Below are 27,282 nucleotides of genomic sequence, written 5' to 3'. Positions count from 1 at the left end.
GACATCTTGGCTCTTTCCATAGTTTGGCTATTGTGGACATTGCTGCTATAAACATTGAGGTGCATGTACCCCTTTGGATCACTACATTTGTTTCTTTGGAGTAAATACCCAGTAGTGCAATTGCTGGGTCATAGAGTAGCTCTATTTTCAACTTTTTGAGGAACCTCCATACTGTTTTCCAAAGTGGCTGCACCAGCTTGCATTCCCACCAACAGTGTAAGAGGGTTCCTCTTTCTCCACATCCTCACCAACATCTGTAGTTTCCTGACTTGTTAATTTTAGCCATTCTGACTGGTGTGATGTGGTATCTCATTGAGGTTTTGATTTGGATTTCCCTGATGCCAAGCGATGTTGAGCACTTTTTCATGTGTCTGTTGGCCATTTGGATGTCTTCTTTGGAAAAATGTCTGTTCATGTCTTCTGCCCATTTCTTGATTGGATCATTTGTTCTTTGGGTGTTGAGTTTGATAAGTTCTTTATAGATTTTGGATACTAGCCCTTTATCTGATATGTCATTTGCAAATATCTTCTCCCATTCTGTTGGTTGTCTTTTGGTTTTGTTGACTGTTTCTTTTGCTGTGCAAAAGCTTTTTATCTTGATGAAGTCCCAATAGTTCATTTTTGCCCTTGCTTCCCTTGCCTTTGGCAATGTTTCTAGGAAGAAGTTGCTGCGGCTGAGGTCGAAGAGGTTGCTGCCTGTGTTCTCCTCTAGGATTTTGATGAACTCCTGTCTCACATTTAGGTCTTTCATCCATTTTAAGTCTATTTTTGTGTGTGGTGTAAGGAGATGGATCTTGTTTTCCTGTTTCTTAATTATAAGTAAATTGCAATGCCTGCTGCTACCTCTTCTTGGATTCTCCATTGACATGTCAATTTCAGCATGTCCCAATGTGAACTGGTTATCTCCCTTCATTTTGCTTCCTAAATATTTATCAACCTGTCTTCTCTCCCCACCCTCACTTCTAGTGTCTGTTTGGATTTTTATAATCTATTTGTTACATTGCAGGTGCTTTTGCTTGGTTTCTCTGCCTGAAGCTTTGTGCTCCCAACATCTATCCTCCAATGGTATCAGCTATCTAAAACTACAAACCCACCGTGAAACCTTGTCACTGAAAACTCCCCAATGTCTCATTGTTGACTCTAGCAGAGTATATAGGGATCTGAATGACCTCACTTGTCTTCTACTATAGACTAATCCCTGGTTCAGACTCTATACTTCTGATTTCTCGCACATGTCAGGACTTTTCCTGCCTCTATTCCTATCTGTTTCTGCCTCCATCTGCAATGCTCTTTTTTTCTCTTCAATCGATTAGTTGTAATCCACCTTTCAGAAAGTGCAGGTTTCAGCCTTCCCATAACCCCAGGTTTTCTTCTTCTCTGACCTCCCAAGGCCTCCTAAAATATTTCTTGATGTGGCATGTGCCACATTAAATTCATATGACATGTTTTGGGTCCCACCTCAGTAGGTGAGAGCCAAGCCAGGTTAACTTCATCTTAGCACCCCAGCATCAAGTCACAAGTATATGCTCAATTAAAATTTCTTCAATGCGTAAGCCAGAAGGAACCTTATAGATTAACTAGGAGAATGACTCTGTTTCAAAGGTTGGAAACTGAGGCACAGGAAACTGAAGGAATGTACCAGAAGCAAAATGTTAATTTTGTAGCTCAGCTGGAACTAGAGCCCAGACATCCCCATTGCCTTATGATATACTTTGAGTTCTATAATTTGGCATACCCATTGCTGTAATTGGGTATAATTTGATCATATTAATTTTTCTAATTACATTTATTTGGGGAAGTTGCAATGCTATTCTCTTTTCTTTCCTGTTCACACTGACCCAAGAGCTTGATATTTTCAAGCCATTGGCCATTTCGTTCTCTATCTACTCTTCTCTTGATTATACTCTATCATAGCTTGTTTTGCTATCTTACAAATCTCACACATTACGCCTACTAAAATATTTTTATAAGCCAACCTATTCATTATAATTCTACATAATACATTATTTCGCATGGTATTATAAATGTGTTTACTGATTAAAATCAATAGTCAGATATTGATTTGAAGAATTATCATATCATGGGGGAATATTGTATAATTTTTTAAAAGTTTTTATTTATTTATTTATTTGAGAGAGAGAGGGTATGCATGAATGGGGGGGGTGGAGCAGAGGGGAAGGAGCAGAGAGCAAAGGGAGAGGGAGGAGGAAAATTCTCCAGCAGACTCCACGCTGAGCACAGAGCCTGACACGGGGCTCCATCTCATGACCTTGAGATCATGATGTGAGCTGAGCTGAAACCAAGAGTCAGATGCTTAACCAACTGAGCCACCCAGGCACCCCTGTGTAATGTTTTCTTAAATGAACTGGCCATGGCATGGCCCACCTTAACACAGCCACATGCTTTTCCAGCACAAGTTAACAAGGGAAGAAGAAAAGAAGAAATCCTACACTTCACATACTGGTTGCAGGAAGTGATGGTCTTCTTTGACCTTATAGATATGAAGTATATAAAGTTGTATCTTAGTTCCATTAAATGTGCATTATTGTCACTCATTCAAACTTATCTCATTCACTCATTCACTATCCCAGTGCCCCTTTGTGATAACTTTCTATTTCTTCTTCCTCATTTACTCTCATGATTGATCAGAATATTCTTCAACTGTGTACTCCTTCCCTGCCACCTCCCTGGGAAGATTGTTTTTTCTTGCACATTAATCTTATGCTTGGCCATAAGACATTATCTGGTCGATGGAATATTTGCAGATGTAATGCAAACAGAAGCTGGAAATGGCTTGACACTTGAGCCCCGCCAATGCAATGGAAAGACCTCTCTGTAGGGGGCTATTATTTTTTCCTCTTTGGTCCTAGAAGAAGCACATGTGGAAAAGACCTGAGACCAATTTGCACGAAGGAGCCAAGCCTTGCTGGATCCATGCTTGCAACAGATTTCCCCAACAGGCCCAACCCAGATGAACGAACCACCAGGGGACCCACAGAAGCAAGAATAAGTGTTTGTTATTTTTTAAACCACTGACTTTGGGTGTGGTTTGTTTTGCAAAAACAGCTGACTGATCCAGCTCTCCCTCCCATCCATACACTACCCAATTAAAAAGCCTTAAGCCTTTTGCATAAGTGACCACAGTACTCTCTTCCTGGTCCTTCCCACCTTCCCTTTCTCTGCTGCCTTAAGCCTTTTGAAATCCCATTTGAGTCTTGATACCTCTGCTTGTGTTCATTTAAGTTGCTTTTCTTCAGGTCTTATTCCTCTCCTTTCCCCTTTACTTGCTTTGCTACTTCTTCCTGGGATATTTCTCTCCACATTGTATTTTATTTTTGCCTTTTTCTTTTGCTGCCCCGTACACATTTTTTCTCTTGTTGCTGCTGTGCCTGCTGCTGCCCATTCTGGGCTTTTCTTTTAGGTTCTCCCTGTACCCAGTCCTTGTGGGATGATGGCCGTACTCCGTCCTGCTGTTCTTTTCACCCGCTCTGTCCCTCCAGAAGCAGAAAGGCAGATTAACAAATGATCTGAAATCCTCCCCATGATAATTCCACTTTACTTTTTGGCTCCAGTGGTCCACCCACCCCCAGCTGCTCAGAGATGGAGCTCGTTAATTACACTCCCTCTAGGCTGCTCTGTCTTTGAAGGGCGGGAAGGGAAGAAGGAAAAGAAGTGAGATAGGCCAGATGAGGGAAGGAAGAACCATGGGGAGCTTGTTAATGGTGTCTTTGTTTTCTGAAATGAGATTTGGAGAAAACAAGGCATAAGGTACATTCATTGTATCAGAACTGAGAAACAAGCTCCTATTTGTCTTGCCAAATTTTGAAAATGTGTGTAATTCCTCTCCATTAGCTCACAGCAATATCGAAGATGTATTTGACTAAACTGGAACATATTATCAGCCTAAAATGCCCAGAGGCAGCTCAATACAGCCATCCATATGCTTCTCTGAGTTAATTTGGGATAGAGTGAATCTGGTGTCCAAATTATCCCCTCGGACCCTCATAGAATCCTGCCTGGGTGAGTGGAAGGGGAGACAGTTAACACGTGCCACCACTTGAGAGTCTCAGAGATGCTTTGGGATGGTTTCGTGTTGGAATGGAAGGGAACTATGGGGGGTACAAAGATTGCAGCTCCTAACTGCTACTTTTTTCATTGGTTTAATTGTCCTGTTTTATGGAATCTGTGCTTTCTAAGCCCTTTCTTAAAGGATCCACAGGGGCTAGGCTGTTGCAGTATAAGTTACATAATTATGATCACATGCATGGATATGATGGGTCCACTGTCCCTTATCAACCCTCTCAGGAGATTCAGATTAACCGGTAGATACTCTCTTCACAGCCAGAAAGTCCCAAAAGGTGCTCTCGCTTCAGTCTATAGCATCATAATCTGTGCAATCTTCTACACTCCTGGGAATTTCTGAAACACAGGACAAATACTCTTGTTGCAAAATTAGGTTAAGAGCTTTACTTAACATGAACCACTCCCTAACTTGTGACTCAAATATTAAGTGGGCAGACTGAACATAAATTTCCTGGGCGATATCAGTGGTGATGCCCACCCACTCTGGCCACTTGATTCCTCCCCCTAAGTGGGAGCTGTCTGGGTTTCCTAGGGCTGCCACAGCAAATTACTATAAATCAGGAGGCTTTAAACAACAAAAATGTATTGTCTCACAGTTCAGGGGGCCAAAAGTCCAAAATCAAGATGTCAGAAGGATTGGTTTCTCCTGGAGGCTCTGAGCAAGAATGTATCCCATACCTCACCTAGCTTCTGATGGCCACTGGCAATCCTTGATGTCCCAAAGCTTATGACTACATACCTCTAGTCTCTGTCTGTGACTTCATGTGCCCTCTGTCTGTTTCTTCTTTTCTATCTTTCAACAACATTTGTTATTGAATTTAAGGCCCAACCCAGGTAATCCAAGATGATGTCATCTTCAGAACCTTAATTTAATGACATATGCAAAGATCCTTTTTTCTCCCCAAATATAATCACATTCATAACTTCCAGATGGACATATCTTTTGTGGGGGCCACCATTCAACCCACTCTGGGCACCTTGCAGGTAAACATTTTTGTCTTCAGCTCTCGATGTTTCTCTGCATTTATCACATGCTTTGAGTTTGGAGATGACCAGAAATACCTCCTCAGCTACACTGCAGCCCAGTCTCCACACCTTGAACTGGTGTTGGCAACTGCCCACTTAATGCTACTGGACCAGCAAAAATGATTGCTTTTCTGGCCTGGCCTTGGCCTCATGTAGGAGGCAGAAGAGAATCAGGATACTCTGTGTAATTTCAGGGCAATGCAGATAATTGAAACTTTCACTCACTGGCTCCATCTTATCTCTTTCTTTTTTAGCCAAAAAACTGTTTTCCATCCCCAGTGAGCAATGCCCCTCTGGCCCCTGGGTCTCTGAATACCCATGGATAGTGGTCCCTATGTTGCATCCCTAATGGACTCTTTTTTTTTTTTTTATGTTCTGTTAATCCCCATACATTACATCATTAGTTTTTGATATAGTGTTCCATGATTCATTGTTTGCGTATAACACCCAGTCCCTAAAGGACTCTTATCAATCTGTACACCTAAGAGCACACTGGCCACTTGTTGAGAACCCACTTGGTGCCAGACCCTGCGCTTGTCAACTGCATCTTCTTTAGCTTCCATAACAAACCCTTAGGTAAACATCAGTGTCTCGTTTTACAGATGAGATAGCTGAGTCTCAAAGAACTTACAAAATAAAAAGCTCCCCGAAGGTAAAATAGCTAGCCAGTGACAGATTCAAGACTGGAATCTTGCCCTCTGATTCTCTCTTCATCAGGCGTTTTCTCTTGGCACACGACCTCTTCCAGGTGAGATTATGTGATCACTTGCTAGGTTGGCATATCTGCTCTGGTCATTTTTTTATACCTATGGTTTCCTCAGCAGGATCATTAATAGGCCTCCTGAACACTTGCCAAGCACCTACTGGGTGCCCCCTCTGTTCTGCTTGTCCCCGTTGATGTGCCTGAAGGACTGCGGAATTATCTGGGTAGGACAGGCGCTGGCCACAGCCCCCAGGGAACTAACATGCCGACCAGCATCCCTCTGCACTTTCTTATGATTAATTCCATCTGACTTCGATGATGCCTCATGCTGTGACCCCCTCCGCACTTACATGCTGAAGCTGTGCTGCATTCATTTGTTCTTGTTGAAATATTGCTTTGTAATTGCTTCTAAACAATTTCATTCCTGCATCTATTGTAGACAGAGTGCTAAATCTGGCAGTTTAAGTACTTGCTAGATGATGTTTATAAGGCCCTGAGCAATCCCCAGGGGTCAGGCACGCTGTGGGGATTATGCATTCTGCCTCAACCTGCATTGTTTCGTGTGTGTGTTTCTGTGTAATGAGCACCCTCGGACACAGACCATGGCTCTTTTTCTTTGATTTATTCCCTTGCCTATCTGCTCTTGTCTCTTTGGAACTCATCATCCTGCACTCCCTCTCCCCGCAACACAAAGTTGCAATACTTCCCACAATGAGCTAACTTCACGGTGACTGGCTGGCTGAGTAGATTTCCCTACAGTTTTTGAGAAAGAGGCAGATGTTTGTACGATTCAGGCCACAGCACATTATGGGTCTTTGCTACTTTAGTAAATAAAACCCGTTGCTTTAATTCCAAGAAGAAACAGCCTTATTACAAATTCTAGAATATAGCAAAACACAGCTTATAGCAAGATTCTTGCCTTTTGGGCTGTTACCCAAATCTGCACAGTATCTTGTCCCCAAGATTTTACTTCCGGCCCTGTTAAGAAAATGCTCTAATCTGATTGTCTGCCTCGATGGTGTCGACTCTTCTGGGAGATAATGTGTCCCTGATGCTGTTCCACGGCCTCACTTTTGGCTAAGTTTGCATAATGCACATTACATTGTCTGTGTCTCCTCCCATTAAGGCCTGCAAAATCACGGGCAATTGATTAAGCCTGAGACACTATGAGAAATATCTTTTGCAGTGAAGCTCTTTCAGAAGTAACATTTAAAAAAAAAATCATATATTCTTAAGACATGTAGCAAAATAAATGAGACCACAGACTTTCACATCCTACAGAAGAAATGCTCCGCCGCTGTAGCTTTAGCTATTCATCAGGGGCAGTGGAATTAGTCACAGAAGTTCTAATACTGTAGAAGAAAATGAATAGAAATGATGGCTCTGTTGTTTTCTTGTAGTCATTTAAAAAATGTTCTAGAGAATGTGCCTCTAGACAAAAAGGAGTGAAAGCAAAACAAAAAAAACAAAAAACAAAAAAAACAAAACCATGAAAGAAAGAAACTTCTAGAAATTTCTTTTAAACATTCTGTGTTTGGGGTATAGAAAACAGGACAGCTTCTTTTGAGAGAGGTGTCCAATGCATTTACCCATCACATACTAATAAAATGGGACAGACTGACAAGCTGCCTGAGAAGCCGCCTCACGCTGAAACCAAGATATAACCCCAGCATGTTCTGCTAGGCACATCTAGGTAAAGCATGATCTCAAATTTCAGACTGTGTACAGTAGCCAAGAGATTGTCATTTAATAAGTACACAAAGAAATCAATTTCCCAGTGGCAAAAAGGGAAAAAAAAAATCCAGTTGCATCTCTAGAAAGCTATCAAATGAAAATGAATATTTTACCGGAATTAAGCTGCACCTACTTTATTAGTGTGACAGGGCCCTGCCCACTTGGCTGTATTAAAATGACACACACACTGACCCTGTTGAACTCTCTGTGTTGGTAGGCAGTAAGAAATTAACGGCTTTAAAGTTTTGCATATGCTTGGGTCTTTCCAGATTTCCTAAAAATTACCAACAGCTTTGTCTACTTATTATGACAGTTTGTTTAGATCTTAGATTGGCATGTCAGCATGGTGGCATTATATCTTGGCTTGTCTATTTACTACTAAAGAAACCATCTGGGCGCCTGGTGGCTCAGTTGGTTAAGCGACTGCCTTCGGCTCAGGTCATGATCCTGGAGTCCCTGGATCGAGTCCCGCATCAGGCTCCCTGCTCGGCGGGGAGTCTGCTTCTCCCTCTGACCCTCCCCCCTCTCATGTGCTCTCTCTCATTCTCTCTCTCTCAAATAAATAAATAAAATCTTTAAAAAAAATAAAGAAAGAAAGAAACCATCTTAACTTCAAATTTTATTTGGTACCTATCCTTTGTGCCTTTAAAAAGGTTGATAGCTAAGGAGATGTAGTATAATGCTTACAAATCAAACCTTCTTTTTTCTTTCTCTTTATACTCTAAAATCATTTGAATTTAAACAGGAAGGGTTTTTTTTTTTCTTAATATATGGTATTCTTCCTTTGTATCAGCCACCATGCTCACAGCTTTAAGATATTATCCCCTGTAAGCTTTACAATAACCATGAAAGCTATTCACAATAACCCATTCTACTGATGGGAAGAGAGAGGCTACTGGAAGTTAATCTGGCATAAAGTCAAGTAGCTGGGATTCAAATCCAGTTCTTCCTGACTTTAAAGCCTGTGATTCCACCCATGAGGAGGCTGTCTGCACATAATGGAGACTGCCTCTTAGCAGTCCTGTTGAAAATGACATAAACGAGTAGAAAGACTGACCATTTTACCTTAAAATGAATAAAGTTAGTTGAATACAGAGGCAGACAGACTGATAATATAAATGGCGTCATTCTGTTCATGGATTTCTGTGGCTTTGCAGAGCTAGTTACTGTTCGCGACTGCACCTGAGACCCAAGGGTGAGTGAGGAATGGGAAAAGGGAGTAAACCTTCATTCTAAAATCCCCCAGGATTGTAGAGATAAGCCAGGCTATTAGGCACAAGTTGCTGCTTTTCAGCTGTCCACAGGAAAGGTAGAGTTTAAGTCCAGCTTGCTCCTACTGTGTGACCTCAAGAAAGTCACTTTAATTATTTCCAGATTCTGTTAGATGAAAACTAAATAAAATGAATATGAAGCACCTAACCTAAAATGAGGAATACATAGAAGGCATTCACAAATGGCAGATTTCAAAAACTCTGTTCTTGTTTTTCATTATATGCTCATTCTTTTATTCCTGCGGTTGAAAATAAGTATGACCCTCTCTCTGATCATGTTCTCCTATATCCAGTTCCTCCAGCTCCTCTTGTAGCTCACTGTATTTCCTATTTTTTTTCTACATTTGAAAACCTCTGAAATTGCAATTCATTTTATAATTGGAGTAAAGGGAAGCATGCCACCTGCCCAGAATGGCATCACCTGATTGTGTGCATTGGGCCATGTGTTCAAGGTGTCTTTTCCTCTGATTGTCAACACAGGTGAGCTATTTGCATTGGCCAACCCCTTATATGGTTGAATTTCAACTTAAATTGGGATCACTACCACTAAATATATCTTATGCAACATTAAAACAAAAAAGTATCGTGTGTATGCAAAGTGGATTTTCAGGTGCCTGGCAATGCACTGAAAGGCAATAGAAGCAGCCAGACTGTTAGAACAAATCAAAGAACTGCAAAGCTTGAAGAGATGGGTGCATCTTAAAGAAGCAGGACTCAGGGACTCTGGATTCTTATAAGATGCAGCCGGATGGGTGTTAACATTTTATTAAGTTTCTAAGATCTTTGCCAAACTGATATATCCATATCTTAATGCAAGGGAAAAAATAGTACATTTTTTTATATTCTTGCCAGATAATTCTTACTTCAGGCTTTAAAAATAAATTGCACACCCTTCTGCCTTTAACACATTCCCTGTTTCTCTTAGGTAACTTTGTCACTCTGCTTTGCTGAGATTTCTCTGATCCCTTTGTGTGGTGTGCAGGGTGTGGGAAGTATCCTCAAAACATGCCTGTGCTGCTCCCTTGTTTTGCTGTCGACCCTTCCTCATCCCCAAAGGGCAGCCATTTCCTCAGAATTCCAGGGAGACAGCTGTGCCCAGTCTGCGTCACAGTCTGTTCAAGAGACAGGAGCGCCTGTACCATCAGAATATTTAAATGGAGGGACGCCTGGGTGGCTCAGTCGTTAAGCATCTGCCTTCGGCTCAGGTCATGATCCCAGGGTCCTGGGATCGAGCCCCTCATGGGGCTCCCTGCTCAGCGGGAGGCCTGCTTCTCCCTCTCCCACTCCCCCTGCTTGTGTTCCCTCTCTCGCTGTGTCTCTCTCTGTCAAATAAATAAATAAAATCTTTTTAAAAAAATGAATATTTAAATGGAAACCAGGATGGAACAGCTTTCGAAGGACCCTAAGAACTCTTCCTCTAACCTGAGTGAATTTTCCACCTCTTCCGGTGAAGAGAGGCAGAAACTTCTCGCATACTGTCCACCTAGACATGAAAGAAAAATTTAGAAAATAATAGAGGAATGTAAAGGCAAAAACCATTTCCGGGTTTCTAAGGAGACAAGTCGGTGGGGTAGGAATTCCTAGTGTTTCAGAAACTATCTGGAGTGGCCCCAGAAGCTAAATGGGGTGCAGCCAGCTCACCATGATCCTCTTGATGCCTCCGAGTGAGATGGAGGATACCATCCACAGAGTGGAGGGATGGACTCCTGCAGGAAAGCACCAGTGCAGATCATGAGAGAGCCAGGACTCGGTGTGACCAGCGCAAGAGACCAGGCCAGTGAAAGTGTCAGCAAAGATGTGACCACAGCCCAGCCCCCACACCCACCATCGTGCAAGGCTTGCATCCGGCTGAAGGAATGGACCCCTCTCCCCTTTCTACTCCAAAGCCCTCATGTGCCTAAACCCTCTGTCCCTCCCTGCCACTGCCAGGTGACCCATGCGTAAGCACTCTGGGAAATTAAAAACAGGACCCAGAGCAGAAGGCAAGGAAATGCATGGGAGAAGCATGAGGAAGCCCCGAGATGGAAAATTTAAACTGCAGTATAAAAGTACAATAAAATCTGAATTCAAGTGAAACTTTCCCAAGACAGAAATGACTGATAACAAACTTAGTTACTAAAATGGAATCAAATAGGCCATGAGCCAGAGAACAAGGCTTGAGTAAAGTCAGCCGTGAGTAAAACAAAGGTGGTCTTACTGGTGTATGCCTCTTGGTGGCTGCAGTTCTGTCTTCCATTACGTTGGGCTCCATTCTTTATGACGAAGTAGGGATCAAAGAAGAGTCTCTTTACCTTTGGGCTGAAACCTACTCTTGGACTTTTGCCTGAAGGCTCATTGCTATTAACCTGTGACTCCGTTCCTTGCCTTCGGCAGACCCGTCGCTCTGACAACCTCCCCAGAATTGACTACACTGTCGGCCTGCCCCACCTCCAGAAGTTGGTTTGATTTGTTCTTCACCCGGTGAATTGCTTGGCTCTAACTTTAATCCCACCCCTTCTTGGATCTCCTCTCTAGCTTCTACGCAGCCTTCTCTACCCCTCAAGCTGGTAAAAATTCCTCCCCCAGCTCTAGCTAAAAATAATAGGCCCACATGGTTTTTGGGGCTTTGTCACCAAAAATCCTGCAATTCTTTGTCTCCGATCGTTAATAGTGGTTCAGTTTTATGGAGCTTCTCACGTTACACATGGCTCCCAGAGTGGGGTGCCCATGTGGGTTTCAATGTTCTAAATCCACTTCTGACTGCCAATGTTTTCACTTCTGGGCAGGCTGGGCATTTCAGATCCCGAACGCAAATTTTTAGTATCCATCTCCAGAGCTGTGCTAGAATGGTGACCTCTCTGGGGATATTTTTGGGTTCAAGGCTAATGTTCCATTCACCGCTTCTCAAGACTGTTCGTATTTTGCAAGATAATTCCTGCTGGACTGTTATTCATTTCAGATTACCAAGCCTTGTGGTTCTTTTCTTGTCATTTTTCTACTTGTGTTTGTTTTATCTATTGTTTTCTGCTAGCATATGTTGAGGCTCAGCTGAGCTTATGTGGTTATGAGAGAAGGATAATTCAAACATGGTTTGACAGATCAGGGACAGAACAGACATAATTAGACAGTACAGAAGGATGGGGAAAAATAGATTTGGTTTGGAGCTTGCAGAGTACAGTTCAAGTTTTCCCAAGATAACCATGGGGTAATTTATTAAAATTGTTCTAGGCAAATAAGGTTTATGAACTAGGTCCCATCACACCCTTTGCCCCCAAAGCTGATCCAACAATGACTGATAGATGAAAAGACTATGGTTATCTTGTTTTTCAAAACAAAAGGAGAGTTTCAATTGAACTGATAAATATGAATGTACTTATGGGGACAGGTGAACAGTTTTCAGACTGTTTAAGAAATGTAGAGTGTAAATATACCATAAATTTGTGGCTGGATAATTCTATCTTATTCATCATTCATTCATCCTACAAATAGGAAGTGTGTAGGCTATGTCCAGGTCCTGTGATCAGCTCTAGGGTTACAGAAGTAGGAGACACGGTGTTTGGTCTTTTATTAGGAAAGGGAATAGGTGGGCGCCTGGGTGGCTCAGATGGTTAAGCGTCTGCCTTTGGCTCAGGTCATGATCTCAGCGTCCTGGGATCGAGTCCCGCATCGGGTTCCCTGCTCAGTGCAGAGCCTACTTCTCCCTCTCCCTCTGCCATTCCCTCTGCTTGTGCTCTTCTGTCTATCTCTCTGTCAAATAAGTAAATAAAATCTTTAAAAAAAAAAAAAGGAAAGGGAATAGGGGCACCTGGCTAGCTCAATTGGTAGAGCATGTGACTCTTGATCTCAGGGTCATGAGTTCGAGGCCACGTTGGGCATAGAGATTAAAAAAACAGAAAGAAAGAAAGAGAATAGCTCATTCACTGCAGGGTGTTCAGTGCAATGAAGGATGCCTGTGCTGGCTGTGTGGGGTAGGGGGGGAAGTTCAGGGAAGGCTTTTTAGAACTGGTGCTAGCTGAACTGAATATTGAAGGATGGAGACAGGGGTTTCAGAAACAAAGGACAAACAATGCAGGCATGAAAAACAAGCAACACTTGTCGTCCACTTGGGCATGGGAGAGAGAGTCAGTGAAAAGTAAAACAGGGAGGGTAGGCAGGGACCATATCAGGATGGGTCTTCTTTAGGTGCAAGAGATCAAGATAATGTCTCTGATGTCTCTAGAGAATCATCAAGAATCTTAAGCAGGGAATAACCTGAACAAATTTTCATTCTAGGAGTTTGAGGCCAAAGGTGGGAGTTGGGCAGACCACGGAAATAGTGGTCTAGGCAAGGAATGATGACAGGCAGAGTTAAAGCACTAGTTCTAGGAAGGATACTAAGAAGATATAGTGACTGCATGGAGACGGGTAGAGAGTTCAGGGAAAGGCTTCATTTCCTGGCTTGGTAAAATAGGTGGGTTGAGTCCCATCCACCAAGTTAAGGAGGAATCAAAGGGCTTGGGATGGAACTGAATGAGGTGGTTCCCCCCACCCCTCCATTGCATTTGTATTCCAGCTCAGGGCCTGAGGTCATCGAAAAAGAGCTGACCATTCTGTATCTGGAGCTCAAGAGAAAACCACCCAGGTTGGATATTTAGATCATTTGAGTAAGAAGAGAAGAGGACCAAGGCAAACATCTTGTTATGTAACATGAAGGCAGTAGGATAAAATGGGAGAATAATACATGAGGTACGAAGAAGATACCTATGTAATGTGCAGTGGCTGTTAGTTATTACTAATATTGCTATTGTTGACAATGCGAAAGGACTTCGACTATTCATATGATTTATTTCTGAATTTAAATAGTGGTATCTAAAGACCTTATCAGAGACTCCAGAGGGGACCCCACTTTTTATGAGGTGACCCTGGCATGACCCACCGCACGGGACAGAAAGCTGTTCAAGGTACCAAGCTGCTTTTGATAGCATCATCTCCAGTTTGATGACATTTTTAAAGGCAGGGCAAGCTGAGAAAAGTTGTTAAAAAGTTGTTAAAAAGCAGCAAATGGGGTTCAGACTTCTGGGAACGTATCTTTGAGGATAGTTGCCATCAGTTTCACGTACAGAGAAAGTCATAGAAAAAAGGTGCCACAGACTCTTCTAAGTGATAACTGCCTGGCATGGCTGGCATAGAAGTCATCCAGTCCAACTGGGGACATTCTGGGCCACACACAGGCTACAGGGCTACCTGGGGCTGTGAATGTGTTGGTGCTATTCTAGAAACCAAGGAGGAGGATGTTTGCTTGAACTTTCAGACTGCTTCCCCGTTATTCCATTCTAGGACAGAGCATTTTCACACATTGTTCTTTTTGTTTCTCATTGTTCTCAGTTCATTCTCTCATTGAGTCATGTTCAGCTGTTCATTAGTAGTCTCTTCTCTGTTTCAAGTTATTTTTCCCACCCATTTAGAACAATGTCAACATTGGATCTTGGCCTCAAATGAATTAAGATTCCTGACTTCAGACTTGCTGAGGAACTACTGGTCATTGGTGGCTTTTTTAGCCTCAATGGCCTCAAGGAGTTTCTGAATCCACTGATTCTTCCAGGAAACTTTGTCCAGGCCACACAGATTGCAAGAATTTGCTATTTCCCTCTACATGTATTAAAAACTATTTATTTAAAAATATTAAAACTCCCAGGGTGCCTGGGTGGTGCCTGTCGGTTAAGCATCCAACTCTTGGTTTCAGCTCAGGTCATGATCTCAGAGTGGTGAGATGGAGGCCCATGCTGGGCTCCACACTCAGTATGGAGTCTGCTTAGGATTCTCTCTCCCTCTCCCTCTGCCCCCGTCCCCTGCACACACACACACACACACACACACACACACACTCTCTCTCTCTCTCTCTCTCTCTCTCTCTCTCTCTAAAAATAAGTAGGTAAATTTTTAAAAAATTTAAAAAAATATAAACTTCCTCTAAGCAGTTTGAGAATGGCCATTGCAGAAAATCTATAAGATGGATACCCAATTAATTATCTCCTGATATAACACTGCAACTGGCAACTTACAGAAAATTGGAAAAGATAATTTGCATCTGGAGAAAGTTGTTATAAATGCAAGTTCTGGACCATGACCATCCCTGCCCCTAATGTTTTTTGGAATTTGGCTCTAAAGTTGTATTTTTTACTCACACACACACAATGCCAATACAGATTGCTTCTGTTGTCTAAGGGGATGGAGAACCTTCTGGTTACTTAAGGGAAAAAGGAGGATAGAAAAATATTACCAAGGAGATTCACACCCCGCTAAAACACTCTGATTATACTTTTAATGGATGGGGGCGGTTTTGGTTCTTCAAATCTGTGTGGATCCTGCAGGATTTAATTATGTTTTGTAAATGGTTCCACAAGATCTTCTGGTCATTTTAAGATAGAGTTGTCCAAAGCCAAACTAAAAATAGGTTTAGATTTGGGAGGTAAAAATAGACATGCAATAATTGTGCTTGGGTTTCTGCAGTAAGAAGGGCTGAGTTTATGGCTTTGGCTTTATTTGTGGTTCCCCAGAGGAGACTCAAGACAAAGATTCAAATGCAAGTAGTTGTCTTGGGCAGTGAAGGAAAGGGAGTGACAAGGAAGTGCAGGGAGGGAAGGGCAGGTAATAAAGGGTGCCTTATCAAGTTGCCTTCCACTGTGGGAAACTGACACCTCAGAATCATCCTACCAAGGGACAAGAGAGCTAAGGTAGTTATACATCACTCCCATCACTTACTGGTTGAGAGCTACTGGGGGGGAGTACTTAATCCCCAGCACTCTAGGTATGTGGCACAGTGGACTCCAGCAGCAGGTGAGAACCCTTGGACAATGCAACGGGCACTAGCAGTTGGGATTCAGGTGGGTGTGCAATGAAATGGGAAGGTCAAGGGGATATAGATGGGGCATCACTAGTGTTTACCTTGAATGGAGCAGTTGTTTCATTCTGGAAATTCATATGAATGTGCTCTTTGGTGCTTTGAGTTTGGCTGCTGGTGCATCATCTCATTCTTTTGATGAAATAATTCAAACTTGGGTGTTGTTATTATTGAAAAACAAGTTTTCTCCAAATAAGTATGAGGAAGTGTTCCCCCGTACAGCAGTCTCTTAAATGTGAAATTTTTTTTTTCATAAGATAATGATATTAATTTGTTAATTCTAGAGCAGTGCTTCAATGTTGGTGTCAAATTCCAGCAGAGAATACATTTTAGGGCTATGAGTAATCCAAGGTTTAATGAGTGAAGCAGAGCATATGTCAGTAAGAAGAGGACTTTAGGATGTGTGTGTGTTTTAATATAGCTTTCACCTGTGTTGAAGCACATGGTTCTTAATTATTTTTAAATAACTAGAATGCAACCTAATATAAACTGTATACAAAAATCCAAATTGTTGTCACTAAATTTTCTACATTATACACATACATAATTTTTATAAAGCATACTAGCCAAGTATGTCTAATATCTTTAATTACTGGACTGACTCGCACATCCTGTATGTTCATCAGGTATTTGATAAATGTTTGCTGAGTGAATACATTAGTGACTGAAATTTGTGGGGAGGGGCCAGGCGGGAGGATGCTATGCCCTTTCCTGAGGCGCTACCCATAGTTAGTGAGAAAGGAGCGGACAACTGAGGAGAGGGTGTAAAGTAAGGAAGGAGTAAGGAACTGGGAGTCATGAATTAATTTATTTTCAGAGGTATAGATATCATTATATGAGCTAGGCCATATGCTAGAAACTAAATACACAGATATAGAGAAGATACAGGCTTTACTATTAACAAGCTTTTTGACTAATAAGGTCCCAACCTCAGAAATCTTGCTTAACTCAGTTTAGTAAGTTATCTATCATTGATCTATCTATCTATCTACCCAAATATTTATCTATCTATCTATTTATCTATATGTAGATAAATGTAAATAGAGATACCATATATGGTATGTGGCATTCAAAAATACCATGTGGAATTGATGTCAGAGGACATAAATTCCTGGATTTAATGAAAACCTACAGTCACCATCTTTTTAGGCATCATACTATATGGCGAATAAAGCCCTGCTACATGGACTGGGGTCAGCAAGCTAATGCCCCTAGGCCAGATCAGTCTCACTGCCTATATTTATAAATTCACTTTCATTGGAATACAGTGATCCCCATTCTTTTATGTATTGTCTACAGCTGCTTCCCCACAAATAATGGCAAACAATGGCAGAGTTGGACTGTTGTGGTAGAGGCCAAATGCCCCAAAACCTGAAATATTTTCTAACTGGCCCTTTACAGAAAAAGCTTGCCAATCTCTGGTATTGAACAGTGTTATATGATACATTTTCATTTTAAACATCAGACACCACCAGTTAAGTTATTTCCCCTCAAACATAACAGATATATAGAATATAACCCTAACCCTAGAGCCTAGGCTCCCGTAGGTCACGCATCAGTGCTTTCTTGCACACCCTTGCTATAAGGAATTTCTAATACTGTACCCTCCTTCCTGAAAATTCCCTTGGTGTAGTTCTTCCTTCATCTGGCAGTTTTGATTTTCATTTTATTCCCTTTTTTCTGTCTCTACTCAAACACATGGGATGCCATATCAGCAGTAGCTGAATCTAAGGAATGGACTTTTTATAGGTTGGCTTATGCTGTTTTGTGCAAAACCAAAAAGGGGGAAAGAAAGAAGGGAAATGACAAATGCCCTTTTCTATAGAGAAGCACCCAAGTGTGGGGAGAATTACAAAATAAGGAAGTTAGGAGGCCCCATAGCTGAGGAATGCACAGGTGGGCATAGAATGTGTGGACATAGGAGGCCATTGCCGTGGCATTCTGACACTCCTGCATACAGGTGTTCAGTTCTAGGTTATTACAGAAAAAATGAAGATGACTATGTGAAGGTCAGTGGCAGTAGGTAAGGAGATGGAAAATTATTTCTGTAACAGTAAACAGAGACTGAGTTAATTTATCTAGGCAAAGAAAAAAAAATAAATGGCTTGGTATAATGTTTCTACCATTTAAATCCATTATGATATAAAAAGTAAACCAATGTTGATCGATTAAAGCATATATATGATAGAGAGTAGCTTGATAAGATGATTTTTTTGTTTGAAATGACAGAAACTAATGAAGAACTAGCTAAGGCTAACATGTACCTTCATGGCTGAATGGAATCCAAGAAGGAGTTGAATAACCAAGCCTCAGAAATTCAAGGCTTCAGATGGGTCTAGGGAATGATTAGAACAAGGCTCCTGGATTCTGTCTGGATTGTCTCTTCAGCTCTCATATGCAAATTTTCTTCTCTTTCCTTCCAGTCTTGCCATTCTCCCCATAGCACTGAGCATGGCAGCTGAAAGGTTGTGAAATTTATTTCAGATATCCTTGTCCACGGGGTAAAGGCTGATTTCAAGCTCTCTTTATGATCCCAGGGAAGAGAAAATCCTGGGAAAGAGATTTTTTGGCCCAACTTAGATCAAACACCTGCTCTTGGGCCAGTCACCCAGTGAGTGACGGTGATAATATTGTGCACCTGCGTTAAGCATATAGATGGAGGAAAGAACACTTAATTGCAAAGGGGAAATTATCAGACAGTTCTACATGACCATTCCATTATTTCTTTATCTTCACTTGGAAAAATCCATGAAAAATAGCTCAGTCTGCAACATGAAGGATTTAGGTTAGAGAGAAATAAGATTATTCTGACATTAGAGCTTATTACACACTGGGATATGTTACTGAAAGAAGCAGTAAAATATCTTTTCTTAGAGGTTTATAAAAATAGAAGTGATTTCTCATCAGTTGAAATGCAAATAGTTTTCCAAATGGATTAGACACACAAAAATTTTGTTTGATGTGCAAACTCGTGACAAGGCCCTGCCTTCTTTTGCCAGTAAATTCTGTTCAGTCCTAGTCTTTGGGTGCAATTCAAAAAATATTTATTAAATGCCTACTAGCTGCAAGACATTAGGCTGGACCTAAAGGGTTTGCATGGTGTTCTTTGGGAGGTTACAGAAATTACAAGTGACCAGAATATGTGGTTGTTTAAGGCGATTGTCATAGAAGGGGTTCGGATTCACTGCTATGGAGTTTTCATAGGACTGAGGCAGAGTTGTGGAAGGAAAGGGGGAAGAGAGAGAGGGAGAGGGAAGTTAACAGAGAAACAAGAAAACAAGAGAAGGAATTAGCAAAGGGTTATTTGAGAGGCTGAGGTTTGAAGTGCTCTTTAAAGGAGAGATGAGGAGAGAGATGAGAAAAGGCATTTGGGACAGACAGAATGGCAGGAACAGTGACTTGGATCACATTCAGGGAAGCAGCAAGTTATCCTTTTAGCCGGAAAACCATGGTAGAAGCAGGACAAGCTAATAGGAAAGATGAGAGCAGAAAGCTGGGATCATCTGTGGAAGGCCTAGATTGGCCACACTGTGAGACAGACAATGCCATGGAGAAGGGCAAAGGTGGAAAAATGAGTTTGAAGGTCATTACAGAGGCCAGTATGAGAAATCCTGAGTAATTTATCCAGAAGGTGGTGGCAGAAATAGAAAGAAGACTATTATGGGAGGGAGATGATAGAGATATAATCTACAAGGCTGGTTGATGAATAGTGTTTGTGTATTTTGTACTTTCAATAGGCCAAGCATTTATCAGAAAATAGCATTCATCAATTTCCTAGTTGCTTAAGATATTTGACTTTTATTTACATATACATTGAAGCTTCTTATCAACCAAATAAACAGGTTGGCTTTTATCCCCATTTTGCATATGAACAAACTGAGATTTAGAGCAGTAGCCCAAGGCCACACTGCTGGTAATCTGCTGAGTGGGACTTTGAACCCAGGATGTCTGGTGCCAACATCCCTGTTCTTAATTAACCATAAGTACATTGCTCTAACTAAGAAGTATGGAGGAAAAAGGGCAATCAACCTTGGTGGATTGGGAGGCGTTCTACTCATACGCTATTGGATAACAAACTACTTGAGATTTAGTAGTTTAAAACAACGACTATTTTACTGTAGCTCACAATTGTGTTGATCAGGAGCTTGGACAGCCTTGGCTGGGCTAGTCCTCTATTATAAAGCTGTTGACAGAGAACACACAGTGGTATGCTGCTGGTAGGTAGGCTGGTCTAGAAGGAACAAGATGGTTTCATTCATGTGTATGCACCTTGACGAGGATGACTGGAAGTCTGGGCTCTGCTGGACGGTGGACCAGAGCCCTACACATGGCATTTCCAGCACAGGGGTCTCAAGCAGTCAGTAGATTGCTTTGCCTGTTTGGGGACTTTATATAAATGGAATCCTATAGTGTAGACTCTTTTTTTTTTTTATTAACATATACTATATTATTAGTTTCAGAGGTAGAATTTAGTGATTCATCAGCTGCATGCAACACCCAGTGCTCATCACATCACATGCTCTCCTTAATGCCCATCACCCAATTACCCCATCCCCCCACCCACCTCCCCTCAGTTTGTTCCCTGTAGTTAAGTGTCTCTTATGTTTTGCCTCTCTCTCTGTTTTTGTCTTATTTTATTTTTCCTTCCCTTCCCCTATGTTTGTCTGTTTTGTTTCTTAAGTTCTACATATGAGTGAAATCATATGGTATTTGTCTTTCTCTGACTGACTTATTTTGCTTAGCATAATACTCTCTGGTTCTATCCAAGTCATTGCAAATGGCAAGATGCATTCTTTTTGATGGCTGAGTAATATTCCATTGTATAGGTATACCACATCTTTATCCATTCATCTATAGTGTAGACTCTTCTGTGTCTGACTTCTTTGGCTTCACATTATGCTTATGAAATTCATACATGTCGTTACATGTGGTTGTAGTTCATTCTTTCTTGTCACAGTATAGGATAACTCTGTATAACTGTTCTACAATTTAATTGTCCATTCTACTATTAATGGACATTTGGATAATTTCTAGTTTGAATTATAATGCATAGTGCTAGCATGAATGTTCTTATATATGTCTTTGTATAAAATACATTTCCATTTCCATTGACTATACACCTAACAGTAGAATTGGTAGACTATAGTGTATGCTTATGTCAGTGTTAACAGTTTTCCATATCCTTTGTACAAATTTACACTCTTTCTAACAGTGTATGAGAATTTTATTTGCTCCACATCAACTGGTAGTATCAGATGTTACTGATTTTAGCCATTTAGGTTTTTTGAAGGGACTATTTTGATATAGACTGACACAGATCTTATCTAATTCTCTCCCACTCTGTACTTCTCTGCTTAGGTAACTCTTTATGCTTTCTTGCAGATGATGGGAGATGCCTGTGTGGCTATTCCATTTAGGTATTTCCTAATTCCACAGGGATATGTGGAATCTCTCTCTCTCTCAAAGCTCTAGTGACACTTGGAGAAAAAGGATTCAAATAGACCTCTTCTGACATCTTACTGGTGGTCTTTCCACATTTTGAAGGCAAAGGACATATGCTCTCTTTTGCTATATCTCTTTCTATATAGGATGGATAATCTCAACATTCATCACACTGCAACTAAATGTTTAAAAAATACTTTCAGGTGAAACCTTTTGAATTTTGAGTATTTTGAGGATCTTTGGATTTAGTTCAACTTCATCCAATATGTTTCCTTTCTAAGTAAGAGACTTAGGAATAAATTTGGGCTCAGCTGTCAGGAAGTCAAAGAGAAAATTATCTGTACCTATAGATATAGATGTAGTGGAAGATGTCTCCACAAGTTGCATATGCAAAGGAGCCATCTCTACACATGACTCCGCTGGAATGAATGCTTTGAAGTAATTCTGTAATGCAGGAAAGGTCAAACTATTTACTTCTCTTCTATAAAACCTCTTGCTCCCACCCTTTATTTTCCTTCTTTTTTATTCTCTTTCCAGGGCTGCAGTAAGGTTGCATAACGTAGGGAAACCACTGGGTGCAAAAGCCAGCTTAGAGGGATGATGCTCATGCTGATCATCGAAGAGATAATATCTACCTGTTTAAGATACTTTCAAGTATGAAATTAACTAGGTTAGCCTATGTAAGGTACTTTCTAGAAAGTTTTGATGCATAGTGATCCTCAGAGCACAGATTTAGAGAAAGCCAGGCGAGAGAGGGTAAATGAAGTAGGCAAGATAATACAGCAAGAGATAAGCCAAGACTTCTCTGCTGTCTTCATATGCCCTTCCTGGAGCCTGTTGGTTTACCTTTCCTTGGACTTTGTACAGAAAAGTTCTGCATCCAAACTTGAGCAACTTTGAGTGTGTTTCTCCTCCTTGAAAACAAATGAGGCCTGACTTGAACAGTCCCTTTAGTAGACATGTCATACATTATAGTAGTTTTTGTGACCCTCTCATCTCTACAACTAGATTATAAAATCCTCAAGGGCAGAGATGTCTCTAATACATCTTTGTATTCTGCCTTGTACTTTAGCACAGAGTGGGGAAATGTCATGTTATCCTGCTGATTAAGTCCATTAAGGATTCAGGTTGCATAACTCTCCTAATAGGGAATGGAGAATAAATTCTGCAAGTGAGTTTAATGTTCATGAAAAGCATCAACAGCAAATGTAGATGCCCTTTGGCCATGCACGAAATGCAAGGGAGATAGTGGTCTTTTTCCAACTCTTGTGAATAACCCTCAACTAAGTTCTCACCTCAGGGGCAGGATGCTATGTGGTTGTTCTCTTATAGATTCTTTCTCTTCCTTGGTTTGAAACCACCAACTGAGTTGGAGAATCCAAACTGGGGCAGAGTTTAAAAAGGGGACACAAAATAGGCAGTTCCAGCAGAACTTCAAGTTTATCTGGGGTGAGCGTCATCGGTGGAACAGAGGCATCTGCTCCACAGACCATGTGGATATGATGGCAAATTCTACATGCAAAATATTTATAGGAAGATCTGCCTTTCTGTGTATATAGCTCAAAATCAGTTTGTTGAGTGAATCTGTATTTAAGGCCAAACTCTGATTCACAGTTTTAAGAGTCCCATACTAACCAAATGGGAGGGCCATACTGCACAAAGACATCTCCATCCACATATAGGAGCGAAGCGAGATACCGCCAGGTGCTTGCAGAGGGACGTTGTAGTCCCTTTCAGTTCCCTGAATATGTTCTTAGGAGACACTTCTGTAAAAGATGCCCATCCGCCCGTTCCACTGGACTAATGACTATGAGTGCACCTTCAGCGATTGATTGATGCCAGGACCAGAATTAAGTCCTAGGACCAGAATTGAGTGCCATTAATTATTTTTTGAATAAACAAAAGCAGGTTTATGATCAAATGATTATCAAATTATTTCTTTTTTCACCAAGGAAAGATCACTTTTTTTTTTTTTAAAGATTTTATTTATTTGACAGAGACACAGCAAGAGAGGGAACACAAGCAGGGGGAGTGGGAGAGGGAGAAGCAGGCTTCCCGCGGAGCAGGGAGCCCGCTGTGGGGCTCGATCCCAAGACCCTGGGACCATGACCTGAGCCGAAGGCAGACGCTTAACGACTGAGCCACCCAGGTGCCCCAGGAAAGATAACTTTTAATCAGAAAAATCTTTCAATCTTTTTTTAACTTCCAGAAATAGATTTTAAGAGCCATCTTGGGAGAATAGAGAAGGACATTGTCCAAAGCCTGGGCCTTTGGTAGGAGTTGGGGAGTTGGGGAAACTTAAACCCTCCACTTTGCACCATTACAGTTATGTCTTCCCCATTTGAAGCATATTTGGAGGGGCAAGGCTTGGTCAGAGAAATGCCCTTTTCGCTCTTTTGACACAAAGTACTAAGAGAAGCTGGAAGATGTCTCCACAGCACCGGTTACCAATCTTTGCTATACATTGTTACCACCTGGATGACTTTTAGAAAATACTGATGTCCAAACTTTTGGTTTTATTGGTTGGGGGGGGTGATTTGGGCATGGGAATTTTAAAGAGTCTGACCTATTTTGAAAATTCCAATAGGGGAGACTTTTTTAAAAAGGTCAAAAGATAAATAAATGAGTGTGCCAGTTCAGTTTATTTTAAACAAATGTTTACTGAACGCATACTCTGTGTGAAGCCGTATGCTATGCTCCGGGAAGACAAACAGAAATAGGAAAATATATCCCTGCCCCTGATGAAGCTCTCAGTTTAGTGGTGAGAGGGACAGTTAGATGGGCAAATAAATGCAATGTAATTATAGCTCGATTGATTATACGTGTGTGATATAAACAAAACTAGACATTGGTCCAAAGCAGAGAAACATACAGAAAAAGAGAAGAGGACCAGGGACAGAGGCATTTGCATGATTTTTAATAACATATGATTGGTATTTCTGAACCTTTAAAAACTAAGGAAAGCATGCAGATCATGGGTTGTAGGAAAGAGCTCAATTGTGAAGGGTTTTTATGTTGCCTCAGTAACTTAGGTTTTCATGGATGTAAAACATCTGTGAATTTGGACTGTCTTAGTAATGGTCCAGCATAAGCCAACCAGGTTATGTATCCTTCTTGTCTTCTTTCCTTCCTTCATCTCTTCCATCCTTGTCCCCATAGCCATACTTACCTACTTACCAGGAGAGGGCCCTACAACTTTGCCGTTTACTATTTAAATGAGCCACAGGTTTTAAAGATAAGAATGATTTAGGGGGGTGGCTCAGTCAGTTAAGCGTCTGCCTTTGGCTTGGGTCATGATCCCAGGCTCCTGGGATCGAGCCCCGTGTGGGGCTCCCTGCTCAGCGGGAAGCCTGCTTCTCCTTCTTGCTCTGTGTGCTGCTCCCCCTGCATGTGCTCTCTCTCTCTGTCAAGTGAATAAATAAAATATTTAAAAAAAAAAGATAAGAATGACTTAACCACTAATCTTACTCTCAATTTACTCTATGGTTTCTGACTCACATATCACTGATGATTTTTGTCAACATAACACTCATATAATTTATTCTCCTTCTCCCAAATGAAGAAGTATGAATGTATTGAAATAAAAATGATGAGTTTTTTTTAATTTCAAAATTATACTTAAAGGGAAGAAATAACAAGACAAAACAACCATAAAAGTCACTGTTTGCCTTAATTTGCCATATTCTCAAAACTAGACCTTAAGGTAAATACCACAAGTAAGAACAGCTGTTTTCCAATGGAGATAGAAATAATGATGCCAGATAAACATTGCTCTTAAACCTCACTGTGGGACTTCATTCATGTGACAAGTGGGGAGCAACAAATTTATTCCCAGAACTAGAAAATGCCATTCAAGATTCCAAAGTATAACATTTATCTTTGATTAGACTTTTATCTGAAAGGGAAATATTAACAGACAACAAGTACTTTAATTAATTTATTTTTAGTAAGGTAGAGCTGTTTTATCCATGACATTTCTCATTAGTCATTGTAGCAGTACCCCTTGAATTTTTTTTGAATTACTTCCCGTGTATTTACCATTCCTCTGTCATGATCTGGTTATTACCAAGACTACATTGCTATTAATAGTCAACATGTTATTTTAAAATTGAACAAGCTAATATTATCAGCCCATAATTTTCTGGGTTTACACTGAATCTATTACCATAATTAAGTTGATAGTATTTTGAATGAATGTTTATTTCTTATTACTTTGTATAGCAAAAGGCAATTAGATGTTTGTCTACATACAAATGGTTTACGAATATTTACTCTGTAAATGGTTTTGCATGAATCTATTGCAAAAATGAATTTAACTTCTTTCACATGTTCCATGAGTTAGAATTCAATGATGTTGCTTCTGTTCATTAAACTCAAAGGATTCACTTCATCTGCTCATGCCTCTTTAGTTTCTATATACCATGGACACATACTCTTTGTCTTTCTCTGACGTAATGCCTACTACATTTTTTTTCTTTTCTTTTCTGGTTGTCTATCACTTGATGGATTGTTTTTCAAGCCAATCAAGGAGCAGAGAGAACAAAGGATAAGCAGACAGGTAAAATGGCATTCACGTGTTTCCTAATTCCTTGGATACTCGGGGAAGATAAAATAGCAATTTGAATTATTCGTGGTTCTGCTTTATCTGTGATCCACCCAGTCGTCATAATGTATTATAGGAGGGGATAATTAAAAGTTCAGAGGGTGTGATTCCATATGCTTATCATAAAGAACAGATATAAGAGTCGATTTCCTGTTTGAATTGTTATTTGAGCACCAAGCAATTTATTTAACCAGAAAGTCTTTATTTATTATTCATAAAACTTCTCTAGTCTGATCCCATGTGTTTGCTTCGATTCTGAAAGTGACTCTGTACTCACGGCTGATAAACTCTGCTGTTTGAATTAGGATGTTAACCAGAAAAGGTTGTGTATCTGATCCCATGTGGTCCAATTAGTGTCGAACAAAGAAAATCTCTGTAAATGGTTATAGGTTGCAGTACCAGAAACCCAAATCGGTTACCCTATGGGGATAAAATTGCTACAAACTCTGTACCAAACTGTCCCCATGGCTGTGATAATGGTATCAAGGGCATGCTCTATTGATGGCAGAAATGGAAGCTGAGAGTAATGTGCTGGATATTGTCACCTGGCATTCCATCCATTTCTACCTTTTTCTATGTGATTTACTTTATCACTGAGACTTGACAGTTAAAAAAAACCAGCTTTCCAGACTCTGGAAGCTACAGTTCTGGATGCAAGTTGTGTTCTGCCAATTAGACATGCTTGAATGAGATTTGAAAGCACCTGAAGCAGAGACCATCTCCTTGCTGCTGGTGAGATCAACTATAGAAACGAGTGCTTTGAGGGGGTGCTGGCTGTCAGAGTTGGCCTCCTTCGGGTTTGGGAGTGGTCATGGTGGCAGCAGCAATGGCTTCCTGACCTCTTGTTGTAGCAGCTACACTTTCGTGTCCTTGTCTCCCCATCCACCATCTCTTGTAGGAATTTTGCAAGGAACCCGTCTCCTGCACTGAGTATCATTCTGCTTGAAATACTAGGTTTCTGTGCCTGCAATTAACCTTGACTGCTACAAGAGTTACAGCTTATTGAGTATCTGCTAGATGCCCAACAAATAGAGCCTCCGTGAGATTGGGTAGCTGGTACAGGGTCACAAAGCTAGTCAATGGCAGAGCCCGTATTTGAATTTAGGTCCGTCTGTCTGCAAGGCTAGTACACCAAGGGCAGAAACTTTAATAGGTCTGTGTCTATTACAAATTTGAAAAATCTCTAAGGGCTGGGGCAATTGACAAAACCTAAATATAAGATCCATGATGTCACTGGCTTAAAAGAATATAAGAAGACACAATTGGTGAATTGGATAGCCTGTGTACACCCTCAAGAACTTATTGGAATCACTACATCCCTGAAGCAAGTAGCGGTGTCACCACAGCGGTGACGCCCAGGGTACGTAGGTGTAGATGCCCAGCCTTAACCCAAGAACCCATTCTTTGTTCATATACCTCGTCATAGCACTGAAGGGGAAATCAGTGCCTTCATGGATTGGTTTCATGGTTCAGATCCCCTTAGTGTTGTTTTTGTGTTTTTCCGAAAGTTCTATCTGTTGCTGTTGTATTTCTAAACCTTCCAGAGGCCTGAGCAGACTCT

At 41.0% G+C, this 27,282-nt stretch overlaps 1 protein-coding gene and 1 long non-coding RNA gene across 12 annotated transcripts in view; one reads left to right on the top strand and one right to left on the bottom strand.

Moving 5' to 3' along the window:
* LOC144379253 (uncharacterized) overlaps positions 1-11,315 on the bottom strand; it is a 196,008-nt gene extending 184,693 nt beyond the window's left edge. For all 9 annotated transcript variants that reach the window (XR_013441936.1, XR_013441939.1, XR_013441937.1 and 6 more), the window contains exon 1: positions 11,015-11,315. This is a non-coding gene — a long non-coding RNA (uncharacterized LOC144379253). The remainder of the gene's footprint in view (positions 1-11,014) is intronic.
* Positions 1-27,282, top strand: part of MACROD2 (mono-ADP ribosylhydrolase 2) — a 1,992,468-nt gene that overhangs the window by 1,580,852 nt on the left and 384,334 nt on the right. For 2 of the 3 annotated variants that reach the window (XM_078056906.1, XM_078056905.1), the window contains exon 9: positions 25,638-25,676. The exons of the other annotated variant lie outside the window; for it this stretch is intronic. In XM_078056906.1, coding sequence (XP_077913032.1) covers positions 25,638-25,676 — 39 coding nt within the window. The remainder of the gene's footprint in view (positions 1-25,637; positions 25,677-27,282) is intronic. 3 annotated transcript variants of the gene reach the window in all.

This window comes from Halichoerus grypus, chromosome 10, assembly GCF_964656455.1.
Source record: "Halichoerus grypus chromosome 10, mHalGry1.hap1.1, whole genome shotgun sequence".
Taxonomy (NCBI): Eukaryota; Metazoa; Chordata; class Mammalia; order Carnivora; family Phocidae; genus Halichoerus; species Halichoerus grypus.
Note: the sequence above shows the minus strand (reverse complement) of the source record. Positions and strands in the feature narration are given on the sequence as shown.